The following is a 17,867-nucleotide window of genomic DNA, read 5'->3' as shown; positions in this document are numbered from 1 at the left end:
CACAAAACATTCAAAACTACACTCCCATATAACCTAGTTGGATCACAAGTTTAACCATCTCCTCGAAAATCACGCGGATGAACGTGCTACTCGCGTCATCTTGAAGAAATCGGCCGTGTTTTGAGACCAAGTGGGGTGAAATGCAGCCTCCAGAACGATTCTACCATATGACGTAATTTTTTCCACTGCTGATTGGTTCAAATGTACTTCACTGGTGACGTCTTGCAGTGACCTTCGTTTTGGCCGTTGATTAGCAAATCAGCAGTGGAAAAAATGACATCGTATGGTAGAATCGTTCTGCAGGCTGCATTTCACCTCGCTTGGTATCAAAACACGGCCGATTTCTTCAAGATGATGCGAGTAACACGTTCATCAGTGTGATTTTCATGGAGATGGTTAAATTAGTGATCCAACTAGGTATATGGGAGTGTAGTTGTGAATGTTTTGTGCGAGCGCACGGCCAGTTGACAAATCGGGTGGTGTGTTTTTTGAGTGATTCTGTTGCACACCTTGTGAGTATTTAGGTTGCAGTGGCGGGCATATCAATACGGGATCAATAGATCGATCCGAAAATTGATCTCCTTAGCAGACTACCCAGCTAAGGAGCGCCTGTTATTAAATGTGGGCAGCTTTTACAACTCGATTTTGCAATAACTGTATATCCTGGTTGAAGTAGTAAAACATCAGATATTGTCACGATTTGTCTATCAAATTCTGCAGAAATACTTCTTTTAATGCAGTAGGTTGCAGTGGCGTGCATATCGATTACGGGATAGATAGATGGAGCCGAAAATCGATCGATTTAGCAGACTACCTAGCTAACTACCGCCTGTAACTTGCTGCATGTCTGGCCTTGGGCATATACATATCAAATCAGAATAAATTAAAGGACTGAACATTAGCAGACCGTCGCACTAACTGGTAGACTGTTGCGTAGATCCTGTGGTTAACTCGTTGGCCCACAGCCAGCAACTGCTGCCGAGTAAACCCAGCGACTGAGGGCCAATCTAACAGCATGTACCGTATGAGAGAAGCGTAAGCGTATGTCTATGGTACTTATGTAGCTACGTAGTGCTCCAGGTCTGTACTTCAGTAACATGAGAGGAAACAAAACAAGGAGATGACGACAATAATGATGTTGGTGGGAAAGTGTTTTTCATCTATGGCGCGTAATGCATGCCAAAATTAACATCCGTTTTCTTACACCACTGACCGAATTTTTCCACTAGTCATCCACATTCGGCTTGCCGATTTCTGAACCCACTCACTGAATTATTCAGTGGTTAGCGATTTCTGAACCCACTTACTGCATCCTTCACGTGGTCAGCGATTTCTGAACCCACTCACTTACATTCAAGTGGTTAGCGATTTCTGAACCCACTCGCTGAATTCTTCATGTGGTCAGCGATTTCTGAACCCACTCACTGAATTCTTCATGTGGTCAGCGTTTTCTGAACCCACTCGCTGAATTCTTCATGTGGTCAGCGTTTTCTGAACCCACTCACTGAATTCTTCATGTGGTCAGCGTTTTCTGAACCCACTCACTGAATTCTTCATGTGGTCAGCGTTTTCTGAACCCACTCACTGAATTCTTCATGTGGTCAGCGTTTTCTGAACCCACTCACTGAATCCTTCAACTGGTTAGCGATTTCTGAACCCACTCACTGACATTCAAGTGGTTAGCGATTTCTGAACCCACTCGCTGAATTCTTCATGTGGTCAGCGATTTCTGAACCCACTCACTGAATCCTTCAAGTGGTTAGCGATTTCTGAACCAAGTCACTGAATTCTTCAAGTACTGAACTCCCTAAGCTCAACTTCATTAGTTTCTACTTATGACACGAAACAAGACCCCTACGTCACACAGCGTCATGCCTACGTCAAATGTCGTCACAAAAATTGTGGTGTCAATTTTTATTAGAATGCTAAGGGGTCGAAATTTACTTTGACCTCTGAGTTTTACGTCGACAACAAGTGTGTTTACGTCAACTAACACACTCTGTCAGTGGATTATTTTTATTTTAGTTTTTCTTCCAGGCCTTAAAGCCCCATTATTTTTTAACTTTTAACCTTTTTTGTTCGAAATTACATGTTATTCCCTTTCATCCATCTTGAAATGTTGTTCAGTGAAGAAATAAGCCAAATTTGTGCTTCTGTATATAGTGACATACAAACGCTAAATACTGCCCGATCGAGTTAGATTGCCGCGCGGGTTTGTTGACAACGCACATGTATACGTCTTGCAGCATGCCTTGCACGAGTGATCGCTCGCATGGAAGTACAGCTCTCGTCATCGTACGGTTTCAGAAAAACGACAATATGGTAATTGAATATCGTAATTTAACTGCCTGTAGCTAGATTTAACTTTACCAAAGGCGATTGAAACCTCTACATTCAGTGTTGATAACTGACTTTGAAATCTTAAATTTCAGCTTCGAATGATCGTGATGACAATAACCTTAACACAGAAGTGATATTTGCAATCAATACCGTTATTTCACGGTGACCTGTAATTGATTTTGAGACGTACAGTCGTGCAAAATTAATTCAGTCCGGTGATTCTTTTAAAGTGTTTTTACTCTGTACTTGATGGTGAAATAAATTTCTTCTGGTATGATGTCTCGCATTTGTTTTTTTTTAACTCGTCGCCACGTGACTTTCTTTTGTTGAAAAAGTGTCCATTTCACAAGCTCTTTTGTTTAAAAGTGTCCGATTTACTAGTAAACCGGACAGTTTTTAACAAAAGAACTGTCCGATTTACTAGTAAATCGGACACTTTTAAACAAAAGAACTTGTAAATCGGACACTTTTAAACAAAAGAAAGCCAGGTGGTATACAGTAAAATATTCGGTTATGGAAATAAGAGAGCATGGTTAGAACAATGGGCACGAGGCGGAGAGTGGTATAACTAAGTTAAAACAAGGAACATTCCTAGGAAACGATAAAAGGAAATGTTCTTAACGTATTTTAAGACCTTAGAATAGTTAAGTGTCGTATAATAAGAGGCTCTCATCAGCCAACAGTCCCAAAAAATTCCTGGGGCCATGCCGCGCCCTGCCCGGGCAAATGTCCACGGTCGCTGGCTGAATGACCTGCGAATGATTTTATTTTGTTCTCCTCTGTTTAAAAACGTACTGTTACTGTGTTTCAGAGGATACAGAACTTTGGGCAAGTAAATTTACTTTAATGTGTATCCGCGCACTTGTCTTCCTTATAGCTAAAGGCATGATACTTTGTAAATTTAAAGTTCTGAATCTCCATCAAAGATCAGCGGACATTGTCAATATGCAATGATTGTAACGAGAAAAGAGAACAATCGGAAAAAAGAGGGTGAGAGAAGAGAAAAATTACAAAATAACGGAAAGAATGAAAGAGAAAAAAGAAAAAATTGTTCATCCTGAGTGGGATTCGAACACACTTGCTGGGGGGAGGGGGGAAGCATTAATCCACACACCTCATGTTGTTGTATGTTTGAAGCTGCAATTTTGTTTGTATATGTTCTCGAATTCATTTTAGGGGGGCAGTTTGAGTCTCGAAAACGTGAAAATTGAGATCGCGAACACGATTTCATTGGTTGTTTATTATGAAACAGCGATAGGATTTTAGCAAGCGATGTCAGCAATTCAATTGTCAATTGAACACGTGGGTCTAAGGCTAATTATTGAGAACACACTTTTTGTCAGACGAGGAAACTCTTTCAACACGAAAGCCATACATTTGAGACCATCTGATAGCCTACAGCAAAATGGTGACATAAGTGTACAATTTGCATTTAATGGCAAGTATCATGATTGTGTCGATAAGGTGCTTTTTCTTGCTTACCAACACGATCATCGTGTCGATAGCCAGAACGTTATTTGGGGCCTGCCTTACGCATGGACCGAATATTAGGCTACGTCCATGCTTAGCGGTACGCCATAGCTCACTCCGAACGTCTCTAGACTACAGCCTAAGCAAATTGTGCAGATATATGTGTCATGAATTCTTTAAAAAATAAGTAAACAACAGAATCAAACCAAGAGGTTAGTTTTCTGTTGGGCCGGGTGTGCACGGGGACGACTTTGCAGTGAGGCCGGCCGGGATCTCTCTTGTGTTCGAACTTCTAACATGCCTGGGGCGCCATTAATGTTGTGCTCGCATCTAGCCGGTTATTGTACTACGGTAGTCCTTATGAGGATTAATAGATACCCGTTACGTTTGATATTATTTGGAAATACTTTTAAATTTACTAAGTAAGACTTTTATACTGTATTCAAGATATAATTTGTTCCTTTCTATGCATTTTCAATTACGGCAACGATATGCGAAGTTGATGGGCTGTACATGTATTGCCTATCCTGTACATACAGCGTAGCCCGCCGGCCGTACACCAAACTTCGTTTGAGTAGACAGAGCAGAAGCAGTCCCGTCATTTATTTTCAACGACATTTTCATAATACTGCATAATGGAAGAAACGACTAGTTCAATGATTACGATGGTGAAGTATTGAATTTTTATTTATATATGTTTTCTCTCTCAATTCATTCAGCAAACTTGATCTCCGTACCGTCGGTCACAACGTGCAATGCCTTGCATGAAGCTTACAATCGACTGCCTCCATCCATCGTTACTTTAGCTGTTCAAGACGTTTGTTTGCACGGCTCATTATAGTCGGAAAATCTGTAAACACCTACATATTTATATCTTTCCAGTATTTCGCCGAACTTTTGCGCGTCTTTGGCTGAGTCTCCAGTTTCGATTGACCAGACCTTTTCGAAGAGCATAGGTTTCTATGGACGCCACAGTAAAACAAAACTTGCGTCACAGTCCCTCTATCTATAGAGGGACTGTGCTTGGGTAGATTGACGGTGGTGTCATTACGTTTCGTCTTGTGTGTCAAGAAAGCCTGACTTCTGGTCCGGACAAGAAGTCATTTTTCACTCCTTTTACTGTTCATTGTACACGTTTTGTGAGGCGGGCTGGGCATGCGAACCATGCGATTCAGTATCTATTAGATTCATTTCCGGGTCACATCTTACAAGCTTTGATAAAGACCCCCTAGCGTAATGGTCAGCCACCTTAAGAATCCGTGAGTGAATTTGACGGGTCTCTTTTTGAGTGACCGGATTATGATAGAAAAAAATATCAAGTCTGCTGAGGTGCCTAGCGGAATGTAGGCAAGTAGTCAAAGGATTCGGTGAGTTGGTTCAGCAATCGCTGACCACTTGAAGGATTCGGTCAGTGGGTTCAGAAATCGCTAACTAGTTAAAGGATTCAGCGAGTGGGTTCAGAAATCGCTAACCACTTGAATGTCAGTGAGTGGGTTCAGAAATCGCTAACCAGTTGAAGGATTCAGTGAGTGGGTTCAGAAAACGCTGACCACATGAAGAATTCAGTGAGTGGGTTCAGAAAACGCTGACCACATGAAGAATTCAGTGAGTGGGTTCAGAAACGCTGACCACATGAAGAATTCAGTGAGTGGGTTCAGAAATCGCTGACCACATGAAGAATTCAGAGAGTGGGTTCAGAAATCGCTAACCACTTGAATGTAAGTGAGTGGGTTCAGAAAACGCTGACCACATGAAGAATTCAGTGAGTGGGTTCAGAAATCGCTGACCACATGAAGAATTCAGCGAGTGGGTTCAGAAATCGCTAACCACTTGAATGTAAGTGAGTGGGTTCAGAAAACGCTGACCACGTGAAGGATGCAGTAAGTGGGTCAGAAATCGCTAACCACTTGAATAATTCAGTGAGTGGGTTCAGAAATCGGCAAGCCGAATGTGGATGACTAGTGGAAAAATTCGGTCAGTGGTGTAAGAAAACGGATGTTAATTTTGGCATGCATTACGCGCCATATTTCATCTATTTAAAAACTATTTACTGTTGATTGACCAATCAGAGTGCTCAATTCAGGGTGTTTTATTTACTCGTAAAGCCTTGGTCATCAAATTCCAGAAACGAATGATAGCGCCGTAGTAAAGTACTGTCCAATCAAAAGTGAACATGTCATATTCTGTAGACATCTGGTACGTTTTAATATTCAAATTTGGTAAAACAGCGGAAACCAGCTGCAACACAAAATCTGCTGTGGTACAAACATAAACTAATGTGCCCAAGGGCATTTAAACTAATGTGCCCTAGGGCATTTATCGGATGTTCCATTACATTGGAAGGCTATTTCACAAATAAAAGTTTTAATTCATATCCTAAACATGTTACATTGACAAAGGGGAAGGTTGACGTAAACACATTGAAAACGAAAATATATCAGTTAGGGGCGATAGTTTTTAAGTCGGATAAAACCCTCGTACTCGGGCTCTTCTGGTGTATTAGTCCAACCCTACGATAAAATGTCTCGGCCTGCGGCCTCGACATTTTATCGTTGGGTTGGACTTAGTCTGGCAGAGACCCTGCGATTCGCGTTCTTCCCTGTTGGAACACGCGCGCGCCCTTCAGAGACGCGACGCGAATCCCAGGGTCTGGACGTTCTTGCAAGCGACCGGTCGGATTTCTGCCTGATCCGGGTACTTATAGAACTCCGCACATCCGTTAATCAAAATAAAAAGACAAGTACCATAGCCAAATAAAATTAAAAATGAAAAATAAAAACATACCGCGTATATAGGTCTACCAGCTACTAGTATATATTCTCTCCGCCCAGTTAGATAGGTGTTTCTTTTGACGTCACTACCCTTATGAATATTCATATACTTGCAAGAACGGACAGTCGCTGTGTCTGGCAGCGCGTGCTCACAGCTGCACAGCCTTCGAATGCAGGCCCATCGCGGCGCGCACAAAACAAGGCACAGCGACTGTGGAGAGTCTAGGTTGGACTTTATATACCAGAAGAGCCCTTGTACTCGGGCTTTATCCTATACATAAAATAAAGCTTACTTTTGCATACCTCGCTACTTACCGGAGACACCGAGTAATTTTTTGTCAGAAATGATCCATGGTATTGACATAACGATGTGGAATAAAATTTGCTCTTTCTGGATCGAATTTTGACATGGGCGTAGGTTTTACGTTTTAATTTCGGAAACTCATGACAACATTGCTAGGCGTCTTGGAACATGCTGACGAGTTGTGGATGAGACAAATGCCCTCATGAGGCAGAGAAAGAAAATAAAGACGTGACTGTATCGTTCACGATTGTGAGGCACTGAGAGATTGACTTCTGCATACACGAAGGGGGTGATCAAAATGGGGTTGGGGTGGATTTTGAAAAAGCAGCATTTGTGGGCATAAACACTGTTGTTGTCTTGATACTTCTGCAAAACAGATTATTGTCATTATTGAAAAAATGCACTTCTGGAAAAAATACTCTGCCAATTTTGTCAAAAATGTAGTCTCGAGGAAGTGAAATGTAATTTGCAATTTGTTCATTCTCGCCACCCCTCCTAAGGTTTAATGGCTGATCCCTGACTGTTGTTCAAGCACACTGTATCATCAATGCAGGGTGAGGCGTAGTTGCAGATAGCCCTCATCAGGTCATGGAGAGTTGCAGTTCTCAGTTTGATTTTTTCTAGACACAGAATTTCCTGATAAACAAGTGCCACGGCCTTCTTTGTGCCCAACAATACTCCCGGTTAGGCAAAAAAGTCTCTTGTCCTTGGAGTCACAAATGATGCTGTCATGCAATTTTTTTCCTCTTTCTTTCGAACTAAAAAATGGCCAATAAAGTAAGATGGCTGCCACTGAAAGAAACATAAACCTGATGAATATTTCTGACCATTTATTGAACATATGAACTGATCCATAACATGAGTTCAATGCCAATGTTATTTCTCTGCTAGTGTCATTTTAAAGCTCTTTTAATCTTATAATTTTCATGATTTTTCTTTTTTCAAAACTTAAAATAAAGTTGTGAGGTGCATGTTTTCACATGATGTGCGCAATGACAGGAAACAAAACACTCTTTATTTGCCTTACCTGTTCCTCTACATAATAGTGCACCCAATTTCTGTGATTGCAAAGCCATAAACAGAGAGCAATTCATCTTTCAGATGTTAGAGAAGTGTGACAAGAGACAAACAAGACAACGTACATTCAAGTATTATGCTCATGTTTATTGCAGACACTTTATCAGAAACTTAACAAGTGTTGGATTTAATTGCAAAAGTGAAATTGGCCATAACTGACATTCTGGTTGAAATAACATTTTTTTCCTGAGAATGACATTTTAACATTCAAACAAAGTCAAGTGTTTGTGTAAAACCATTTTTGGTACATATTTCATATTAGTATTATGATGAAAACTATTATAGCTTTACAATTCTCTTGCACACCAGTCAAAAATAATTTTTTGTAGGTGCAGTCCACAGCTCTGGTACTGGCGTAACAAACAATGCCAAACATATCTCCTTGCATTGTAAGAAAGTAATGAGTCGATGACGACCTTTGACATACAAAGGAACAGTTAATGTCAGTCAATGCAAAGTGATAATGCAACAATGTGCATTTGTTACCAGTAATGGCAGATAAAAAACCTCTGCATTGGATAAACAGGCAGAAATTTTCATTGCATGACAAAAAGTTTGAGCTGACATTCTCTGTGAATGTAGTTCAGTAGACATTTTCAACACTACCTGACCTGTATTACAGAGTTTAAATGCCAGTTTCCTAGCTCTGAGAACTAAAACCACCATCTGATATCGTGTGTTTGATTTTGAAAATCCTGCTGCGATAGTGTAAGAAAGAACTCTAACTGTGACGTCATGGTAACACGCAAAAAGAGTGGATTCAAGAAGAACTAAATCATGAATTCTAGCCTTGTCCTGTCTGGTTGAGAATTTTTATCAGTGGCTCTTTATGAATATTAACCGTGCCAATTATTGCACAATTTAAAACAAATCCCTGATTGATAGTGTGGTCCTTCATGTATCATATGGTGTGGCAGAAGACAATATCTCCCATAAAATACTTGGCTGGTTGCTGACAAAATTAGGGGTGATCCTGCTTTGAATGGTTTCAAAGGTCAAAGTTATCCGTATTTGTAACACGCTGATGCAATTCAACAAAACAAAACTGAACGGGTCAAAGTTACCCTCAAGAGTCTCACGCACAGCCGAGATAGAATTGAACTTGAAACGTGATGGAGGTTTGAACACAGTGACAGTGAGTTTGCTGTTCTGGACCTACCAGGTCTCAAGTTCATTTATTCTCTGATAGCAAGTACCCCAACTAAATAACTCAATGGTGCCTAAACAAAGAGTTGCATTTGCTATTGTTGGTTGTTTTGCATTTTAATTTGTAATATTCAATGTCATGGTCAGACCACAGGCATTTACTGAAAGTAAAAAGAATATCCATTACCTATTAATGCCTTGTGTTAATGCCTTTGACAGTATTAAGAAAAACAATGATTGCGTAAACAAAAATGTATTATTAAAACACAATTTTTCAAGGTTGCAAAAATTATATAAAAATGATCTACAATTAAAATATAATTTTACAATACAAAGGGAAGAATAAAAAAAAATTCTGTGAGTTAAGCTATGAGAAAAAATTGCTTGCAATCATGAAAATTTGTTACAAAGTTGTAAAAGCTATGTTTTTTATCATAATTCTAAGCTGCAGGAATTAAAGTTGTGCTTTGATTGACAAGAGGTGCAATGTTCACTAACAAAAAAACTACAGACCAACAGGGAACTTCTGTAGTGAGCACAGGTGTGTAATATTTGGCTAGTGTGTTTTTTTGCCACCAGCTTTCTTTTTCAAGACACGGGCGCGCGTTTTCTTCAACTCAGAGAACACCAACTTCATGGAGAGCCAGGTGGGTAGAATATCAAATATCAACCCCTGTGAATGGAAAAGACAGACAAGAACAGTTATCTTATTAATTGGTGGCCATGTTTTCACTGACAGAAAAGGTAACATGATTGAAACTCTTTTCTCTAACTACACGGCTCAAAGTGCAAAGTTTGGTACACTAGAGAAACGAATTACCTAACATTTACTGATAACTTGAAATTCAAAATGGCCGCCATCCCTGTGTTAACTCTATGGGGAAAATAAATTTTTGATTTTTGAAAAACTAAGACCATGGAAATGGTTTTTTCTCCATGAGCTTTAAAATGAGCCCCTACAAGTGGTAGATCAGAAAAGAATTGTAAAAGATTGAGAGTCGATATATCTGTCCCCGAGGTGCATTCTACCATAAAATGAATGTGCCCTCTTCACTCTTATAGAATGATGATCCTGGATAAACGTGCAAACAAAATGTTTCGTCATTGTAACTTACCTGCAGAGCGTGAGAATAATATCCATGGGTTCTGTTCTCCACACCAACAGTTGCCAAGGCCTGTTTGACGTACTGCTTGGAATTAGGTACCGTTATACTGGTTCTCATGTTCCTTGTCATGTTGGTGGACACAAAATACGGCATAACTGACTGTTGATACAAAGGACAAATAACCTAGCAGTGTTAAGAAATTTTTTTCATTTCATAATTTTGAAATCTTAAGTTTTGCATGTGCAAGATTGGAAATATCCAACTGAAAGTACTTCAACATTATTAAAAACGAATTTCTCTCAAGCATACCTCGGGAAAAAATGATACTAGATTTAAGTCATTCACTTGTCAACCTTGGAGACTAGATCAACATTGTTCGTGGAAATGTGTATATCATTGATTTATTAAAGTGATAAAAAACTAAATAAAGTGGTAATCTCCATGACAGCTACAAATTATTTTTAGTTACCTGCACTGTGATGCCTTTGGATTCATATTCAGTATGAAGTGCGCGTGAAAAGAAATCCATGTACGCCTGTGGAATTAGAAATGGAATCAGATTCCTTCAGAATCCATGAGAATTCTGCATAAAATTTGCAGAATCCTGTGGAATGATTCAAATCACATTCATGACACAGTGATAAACAATGATATTCATATTAAACTTGAAATCATAAAGTCAGAAAAAGATACTCACACATGTATTCTTGTGGGATCAAATGCAAAATTTATGTCAGTGGTAACAAACTGTACTTGGATTCATGTTCTCAGTGGATTCAAATGTGATCACGGCCAGCACATCAATTATGCCAAAGTTGTAAGAGATTTAAAGAATATATGAATCACAAATTGACAGAAAATGCATAACCTTTTAACCCTTTGAACCCGGCTCGGACAGAAATGTCCGATGACGTCATAGAGTACCAGGGGCTCAGGGTGCAAAGGGTTAAGTAAAGTAATGCAGGAATCTGAATAAAAATTCAGGGACTGAGAAGATGGCAGCAAGGTGCACTTTCAGGTGACAGCAAAGAAAAAACGATGAAACAAAAACAACAACAAAATTTCAAACATGTTACTTCCATTCGACACTGCTATCACTGCTATCAAGTCTAGTTTCATACCTTAGTTGCTATCAAATCAAGTTTCATACCTTGGTTGCTGAATACACACTCAAAAGACCTGTGGGAACTTTTCCAGATGCAGATGAGATGTTCATAATTACTCCTTTTCTCCTGGAACCAGAACAAAACAGTGAAATTGTAAACCAACCAATCGATAACTAAGGTTAGGGGTTAGAGGTTAAAGGTTAGTGCTTGTACTTGGTCATATCTGCTTCTACCTTGCGTGAAATAAGGATTTTATACTCTTCCTTACAGCAAAGATCTCATATCGACAGGAAAGTTGATCAATTTCTTGACTACCAACGGCATAAAGAAATTTGCACTGTCAAAAAAGTCAGACCAAATGAGGATAAGTGTGTTTTCAGAGACATCAACAATCAACACACTCAGTGCATCTGTTGCAACAAAAATTGCGGGGATGAAATATTAAAATATATCAGGTACCATTCGGTAGTACTAGATACATGAAAGATGCATCAGAAGTTTATCAGAATGTCTGTATTGCATTAAACAAATATCAACACTTCATTCAATTTCGGTCAAATTTGCATCAAACGTACTGGTACCAAGAACAGGTTTTCCTATCTACCAAGTTTGGGTGTTACTTTTGTAAGGGATTAAATGGTCAATAACTGTAGTTTTTCAGGTTTTCTCACTATTGTTATTCTGTATGGCAAGCGCAAATTCTTGCTCTTATTTCTATTTAGCTTGTTGAAACAGCACTGATCTACAAGTGTACGTATATGGTTTACATTTGAATTTGAGTCTAGACCACAATTCACTTGTCAACAATAACAATGCAGTCTACACATGTGCAAGCTGAGTTGACGAGCTATGCATCGCAACATGATTTGAGAGAAACACAACTGTAGTTGAGGTTAAAAACAAAAAAAAGTGAAAAAATGATTGAAATTTACAGCCGCTGGTCCATGCAAAACTCTTTTCCTGCCAAGTTCATATTTCACCATCAGGTGAAGTTCGTTAAAACTAATGAAGCACAATATGTCCCATTTGGTGCATTTTAACAAAAAATTGAACATTTGAAGGCCCCTGAAATCATAGATACTGTAAACAAGATTTTTATGGACTAAAGCACAGACTAAGCCAAATGGGTAGAAATACGTATGGTTTTGGCTCAATACAGCTTTTCACTGAGTTGGCTGATGGGAAGTGATACTGTCTGGCAGGAAAAGGGTTAAATACAATTTAAAAAGCTAAAATTGATGATGATACGTACTTTTCAACCATGGCTGGGAGAACAATTCTTGTCATCTGAGTGGCAGCTAGGATATTCACATTTATGATGTTGGTGATGTACTGAAAATTTGAAGAGAGTCAAAGTTATATACGTTAAAAAATAAACCATGGCCTGCGTTCTACTTAAACAGACAGCAATAGGAAGTATCCCATATATTGTCCAAAAAATATGATTTTTGTGCCATTCCCTCTGCTGTGGATGGATGGAATCAAGGGAACTATAAACAAGTGTCTATCACATGATGTGATTCTATTTCACTTGAAACCACTTTTTTTCTCGATTCGGTGATTTTGTTTTGTTAGCTACTTCGTTAACTTTGCTATGGCATCCCTGGTCTAACAGAATCAAACAAAAACCCTTGTGAACACACAAACCTGTTCCAAGTCTGCTGTTTCTGCAAAGTACTCAACAACTGATGCCATGCCGACGTTGTTGACCAAAACACCAACTTCCAAGCCTGCCATTTCCTTTTCAATGTTCTCGTAGACTCCTGGTCCTTGTGCAAAGTCCACAACGATGATCTTAGTCTGAACATTGTAGTTTGCTTCTGAAAGAGGAGGGCAACAGAAATGACCGGTAAATCAGTCTGGCTCAACTAGGCCTGTAGAGGGCGCCATACAACAGTGATGTCATAAACTATTTATTGTCTTTTCTTTTAGAGAAGTAGTCTCAAACAAACATGTGAGATTAAATAGAAACTAAAAACGCTTAAGCAATACGGGAATGTAGGTCAGAGTTATATTTCTTTCAGTCTGTGTACATTTTTCATTACTACTCATTTGGAAATAAACTTTCTTAAAAATTGTAGTTTCCGGCAATGAAATGCTGCTCTCTGTATACTCAGTACTGTGAAAACAATTGATAAAACATTCCACAGGACTGATATAAACACAGTATCCAAGGTATGTTGGTGTGTGATGGATGTCAAAAGACGTTTGTCATAATGTACATTGTAAAATTTAAATGTTGCAGCTATGTGATGTGATTCTTGCGCGGAATAAATTTTGTCAATTTTCGTCACCTTTATAAAATATACTCTAGGAATCTTTTTTCAGATTTTTCCCAAAATTTTGATAAACAAGTCATCGTTGATGACACAGTCCCCACTTGTTAATGGGTACTTTGATTATAGGTCCTCAGAGAGGATAGAGTCCTCTTCATTAGGTCTGTGATAAAATACTTTTGAATAAATTCGCTTGATACATGTCTGAGCTGTAGTTCAGGAGATGAAAAAATCGTAATAAAATGGCCACATGGCGGCCTTATTGGATAGTATCACAGAACAAATCTATGTGCATATGTATGACAGACATCCAGCTCTATGGGTTTGCTAAGAATTAGATATACGCATAATTAATGAGGTACAGTTTGAAGCATCATAAGGTCTCCATCATATCATATATGAAGGGTGTACAACTTGTGGTTACTGAGTAATGGACAAATATGTATATTTGAGGTCAAAGGTCATCGAGGTCACGTGACATTTTGTCAAAATAATTGTATTGCTAAGTTATCCCAATTTACCAAAAATCAGACCTCTAGCTCTATTGACTCGCTCAAAATTAGATATGCACATAATTAATGAGGTACAATATGTGGCGTCATAAGGTGTCCCATCATACCATATATGAAGGGTGTAGCACTTGTGGTCACTGAGTTATGGACAAATATGTATATTTGAGGTCAAAGGTCACCGAGGTCACATGACATTTTGTCAAAAAAATTGTATTGCTAAGTTATCCCTATATACCAAAAATCAGACCTCTAGCTCTATTGCTCGCTCAAAATTAGATATGCGCATAATTGATAAGGTACAATATGTGGCATCATAAGCTGTCCCATCATACTATAAATGAAGGGTGTAGCACTTGTGGTTACTGAGTTATGGACAAATATGTATATTTGAGGTCAAAGGTCATCGAGGTCACGTGACATTTTGAAAAAAAAAAAGTATTGCTAAGTTATCCCTATATACCAAAAATCGGACCTCTAGCTCTATTGGCTCACTCAAAATTAGATATGCACATAATTAATGAGGATATGTGGCTTCATAAGCTGTCCCATCATACCAATATGAAGGGTGTGTAGCACTTGTGGTTACCGAGTTATGGACATATATATATATTTGAGGTCAAAGGTCACCAAGGTCACGCGACATTTTGTCAAAATATCTGAGATATCTGCGTGAACGGATGGACTCATGGATGGACTCATGGACGGACATGACCCCATCTATAAGCCCCCTGGACTTCGTCCGTAGGGACTAAAAACTGTGTCACTGCATCCTTTTTGCAATATGAATACGATGAGAAACTAAATTTTTATTTTTCTTGGCCTTATACATGGGAGTCTATGGACTGCCTTATACATGGGAGTCTATGGACTGCCTTATACATGGGAGTCTATGCAGACTGCCTTATACATGGGAGTCTATGGAGGTGAAAACTAAAAAGTCCTCTAACACGGCCAAATTTGATCGCATTGTGAAACAAATCGACGTGCATCTGTATGGGGTAGGGTACTATCCTTGTGCAAAGTTTGAAAGAAATTGACCTGAGCATCTCTGAGATATCTGCGTGAACGGACGGACGGACGCACGCACGCACGCACGCACGGACATGACCAAACCTATAAGTCCCCCGGACGGTGTCCGTGGGGACTAAAAACTGTAACAAATTAAATAATATTTCTATTTGGTCCAAAATTATCTAAGAAATTACAGAAAATTTGCAAAAACTGGTAAAATGTTGTACTAAAATTTGTTGGGGAAAATTATGGTTCTCAAAGGCTTAAACAAGAAAGTCACACAGACACAGTTGCCATAACTTCCTCCCTTTATACAAAACTTACCAATCTCCTTGGCAACTCTCTCAAGTTTTTCTTGAGATCGACTCAACAGCACTATGTTAAGTCCTTTACTGGCCAACTCTTCCGCATAAGCTTTACCAATGCCATCTGTACAGCCAGTCACAGCTGAAGAGAGGTCAAAGTTCATATATGATGAGATAAATGTTTGAGAATCTACTCAGTACTGCATTGGTCGAAAGAGATTATCATAATTGTATGTGTCCAAGTAATACTTATAGGTTTCTTTGTCATTGTAGGCAGGTATCAGATAAATGAATAGAATTTCACTGTAATGAACCCTTCCACCCCCATGTCCCTCTCTAGAGGTCCAACTTTACCATAGAAAAACAATGGGATCAGTTCAAACCACGGTGGTAAAAGGGTTAAAAGTTCAATCAAGCTGTTAGTGTATTTTCCAGAATTTTGATGTTGTTTGTGCAATATAGTTTCTTCTACGGTACTTCCAAAATTACGTTGCAATACCCTGTATATCATACCAGTATATCGTGGCACAAATGCAGTGATCTGATTGGCCGAGACACGAAAAGAACCATTGTATATTCGTGAGGTACCATGGTTAGAACATGCGCAAGCTTTCGGAAAGAGCAAAAATCCTATTTCGACATTCCATGTCAGAATTTCAATATACTGTTATGATATAATATTAGCAATAAATCACACCCAGTGACGGTATAGTACCACTCGATTTTGTCCAGTTCACTTCATATATGCACTAACTATTGTCAAACAATTGTCATTGTCCCATTATAGGACCAGTAGCAGTAACTTTTCATGATATTTTTCCCTATTTTTGTTTTGTGTGTCAATATATTGTTCATTCTTGTTCTACTCCCCAAAGCATGTTAAAAAAACCAACTATGTACGTTGTCAACATTGCATCAATGTGAAATGCTCTGTTATTATTTACATATGATTTCTAATCTGGACCAGAATTTACATGTCAACAATAACAATACAGTTTACACATGTACAGGCTGAGTTGAAGATCTGCATACTGTGTACATGTATCTTAATATGCCATGGGGAGTTTCTTTGTTGCCATGGTGCAGAGTACTTAGTCAAGTAGTTGTTGGGGGTTTATCGTTCCTGCAAATTTAATCTGTGCTGTGTAAACATAAAGTGAGAATTAAAAATTCATTTTGCTTTTCCCAATACAGCACTGACTTATAATATTCACGATGTAACACTGTCATGTCCAGTCTGCCTTTTTTGTACCATTGACCCTGTTTAAAAACATCATCCACACAAATGGGGGGTTAAAAAAAGACTCTCTCCATCCTGTCAGAAAGACTAGTTGTTTTGCCTGCTCCAAAGTTGCCGACAGTCAGACCATCCATGACCATGGTCCCTCTACAGACCATGTATGAACGTACCATGGATGTAAAAAATTTTACATCCATGACGTAACTTTGAGGCCCATGGTCAGAGGCTCTATATTTTCACACAACTTGTGGTGGAGATCGGTGGCCAGCAGTAAAATGTATGCAATTTTAGGTGTACTTCACAGCCACGGTTCCTCTACCCCACTAACATCTACAGTAGATTGGGACTGTAAAGGTGTCGTCCTGTACAGAGTACCATAATATTTCTGGTGGGGTGTGACGTTTCATGGAGGGTGTTCGACTGAAACTGACCCTGCAAAACACATGGAAGAGACATGCATCATGGGAATACATCGCTCCGCCCAGCTGGTGAATTGAAATGTACATGCACCGTACAATCTACTGTCACGACTTCTATATTACATGTAGTTCACAAGCATGCTGCTGGATTTCCTAACTTACCTGCCCACTGTCCAAGTTTCTTCACATCCACGTGTAATTTCAATAATGGACTTAAAACGAACACCTTGACAAAGTTCAAAGTGCAAAACGCTACCTTTAGCGTCACATAAGAGACGCTAACAAGGCCTGCGATGGTGAACAGGGGTTGAAGACGGCCGAGTGAACTACCAATATCGAGCGACATGCTAAAATTGCTGCGTCTTTGCAAACCGACTGGTCGATAAAACGTCTAAATTGATGTACCACGGAAGATCTGTTCTGGGAGAGACGCCGGTGGTGTGATTGTGGCTTATTAACATACACGTTGCCAAGAGTCGTTAGAGGGCGCTAGTACAATAACCTTTGGCCTCTGGATCTGGGACAGTGTTATCGTAAATCGCTGGGCCGGGCACTGGCCCGTTTGCGGCAACAGCACGTCTATGGGGGCATAGACGCCGATCGGAATAGACCGATCACAAGTGACTGTGGCAACAGCTACTCGTGGAGCAGAAAAAAAAGGTGGTGCTCGCGAGAATGCCAATTAAAGGCAGGTAATGAAATGAAGCTACGCAGGCAGTGTACCACATGCACATGCGACACTTTGAAGGTGATCACGTCTGACTTGTTGGATTTCTGAACGATT

At 39.4% G+C, this 17,867-nt stretch overlaps 1 protein-coding gene across 1 annotated transcript; it reads right to left on the bottom strand.

Annotated features, from left to right (window-relative positions):
• Positions 1-8,028: 8,028 nt before the first annotated feature.
• On the bottom strand, positions 8,029-17,564 carry LOC139129580 (very-long-chain 3-oxoacyl-CoA reductase-like). The gene is made up of 8 exons (XM_070695223.1): positions 17,246-17,564; positions 15,444-15,566; positions 12,968-13,140; positions 12,573-12,652; positions 11,365-11,446; positions 10,684-10,749; positions 10,224-10,373; positions 8,029-9,781 (listed from the first exon to the last, which is right to left on the bottom strand). Exons 1-8 carry the CDS (start codon positions 17,427-17,429, stop codon positions 9,665-9,667), a joined length of 975 nt encoding a protein of 324 aa, XP_070551324.1. The 5' UTR covers positions 17,430-17,564; the 3' UTR covers positions 8,029-9,664.
• Positions 17,565-17,867: the final 303 nt, after the last annotated feature.

This window comes from Ptychodera flava, chromosome 3 (genome assembly GCF_041260155.1).
Source record: "Ptychodera flava strain L36383 chromosome 3, AS_Pfla_20210202, whole genome shotgun sequence".
In the NCBI taxonomy this organism is placed as follows: Eukaryota; Metazoa; Hemichordata; class Enteropneusta; family Ptychoderidae; genus Ptychodera; species Ptychodera flava.
The sequence above is the reverse complement of the archived record's forward strand: the minus strand, read 5'-3'. Positions and strand labels throughout refer to the sequence as shown.

Bases quoted from the DNA above. Each gene is read 5' to 3' on its own strand.
- LOC139129580 (XM_070695223.1), bottom strand. From the start codon at position 17,429: ATGTCGCTCGATATTGGTAGTTCACTCGGCCGTCTTCAACCCCTGTTC. The intron at 15,567-17,245 runs GTAAGTTAGGAA...ACCTCTCTTCAG, and splicing joins GAAACTTGGACAGTGGGCAG to CTGTGACTGGCTGTACAGAT. The intron at 9,782-10,223 runs GTAAGTTACAAT...TTCCATTCACAG, and splicing joins ATTATTCTCACGCTCTGCAG to GGGTTGATATTTGATATTCT.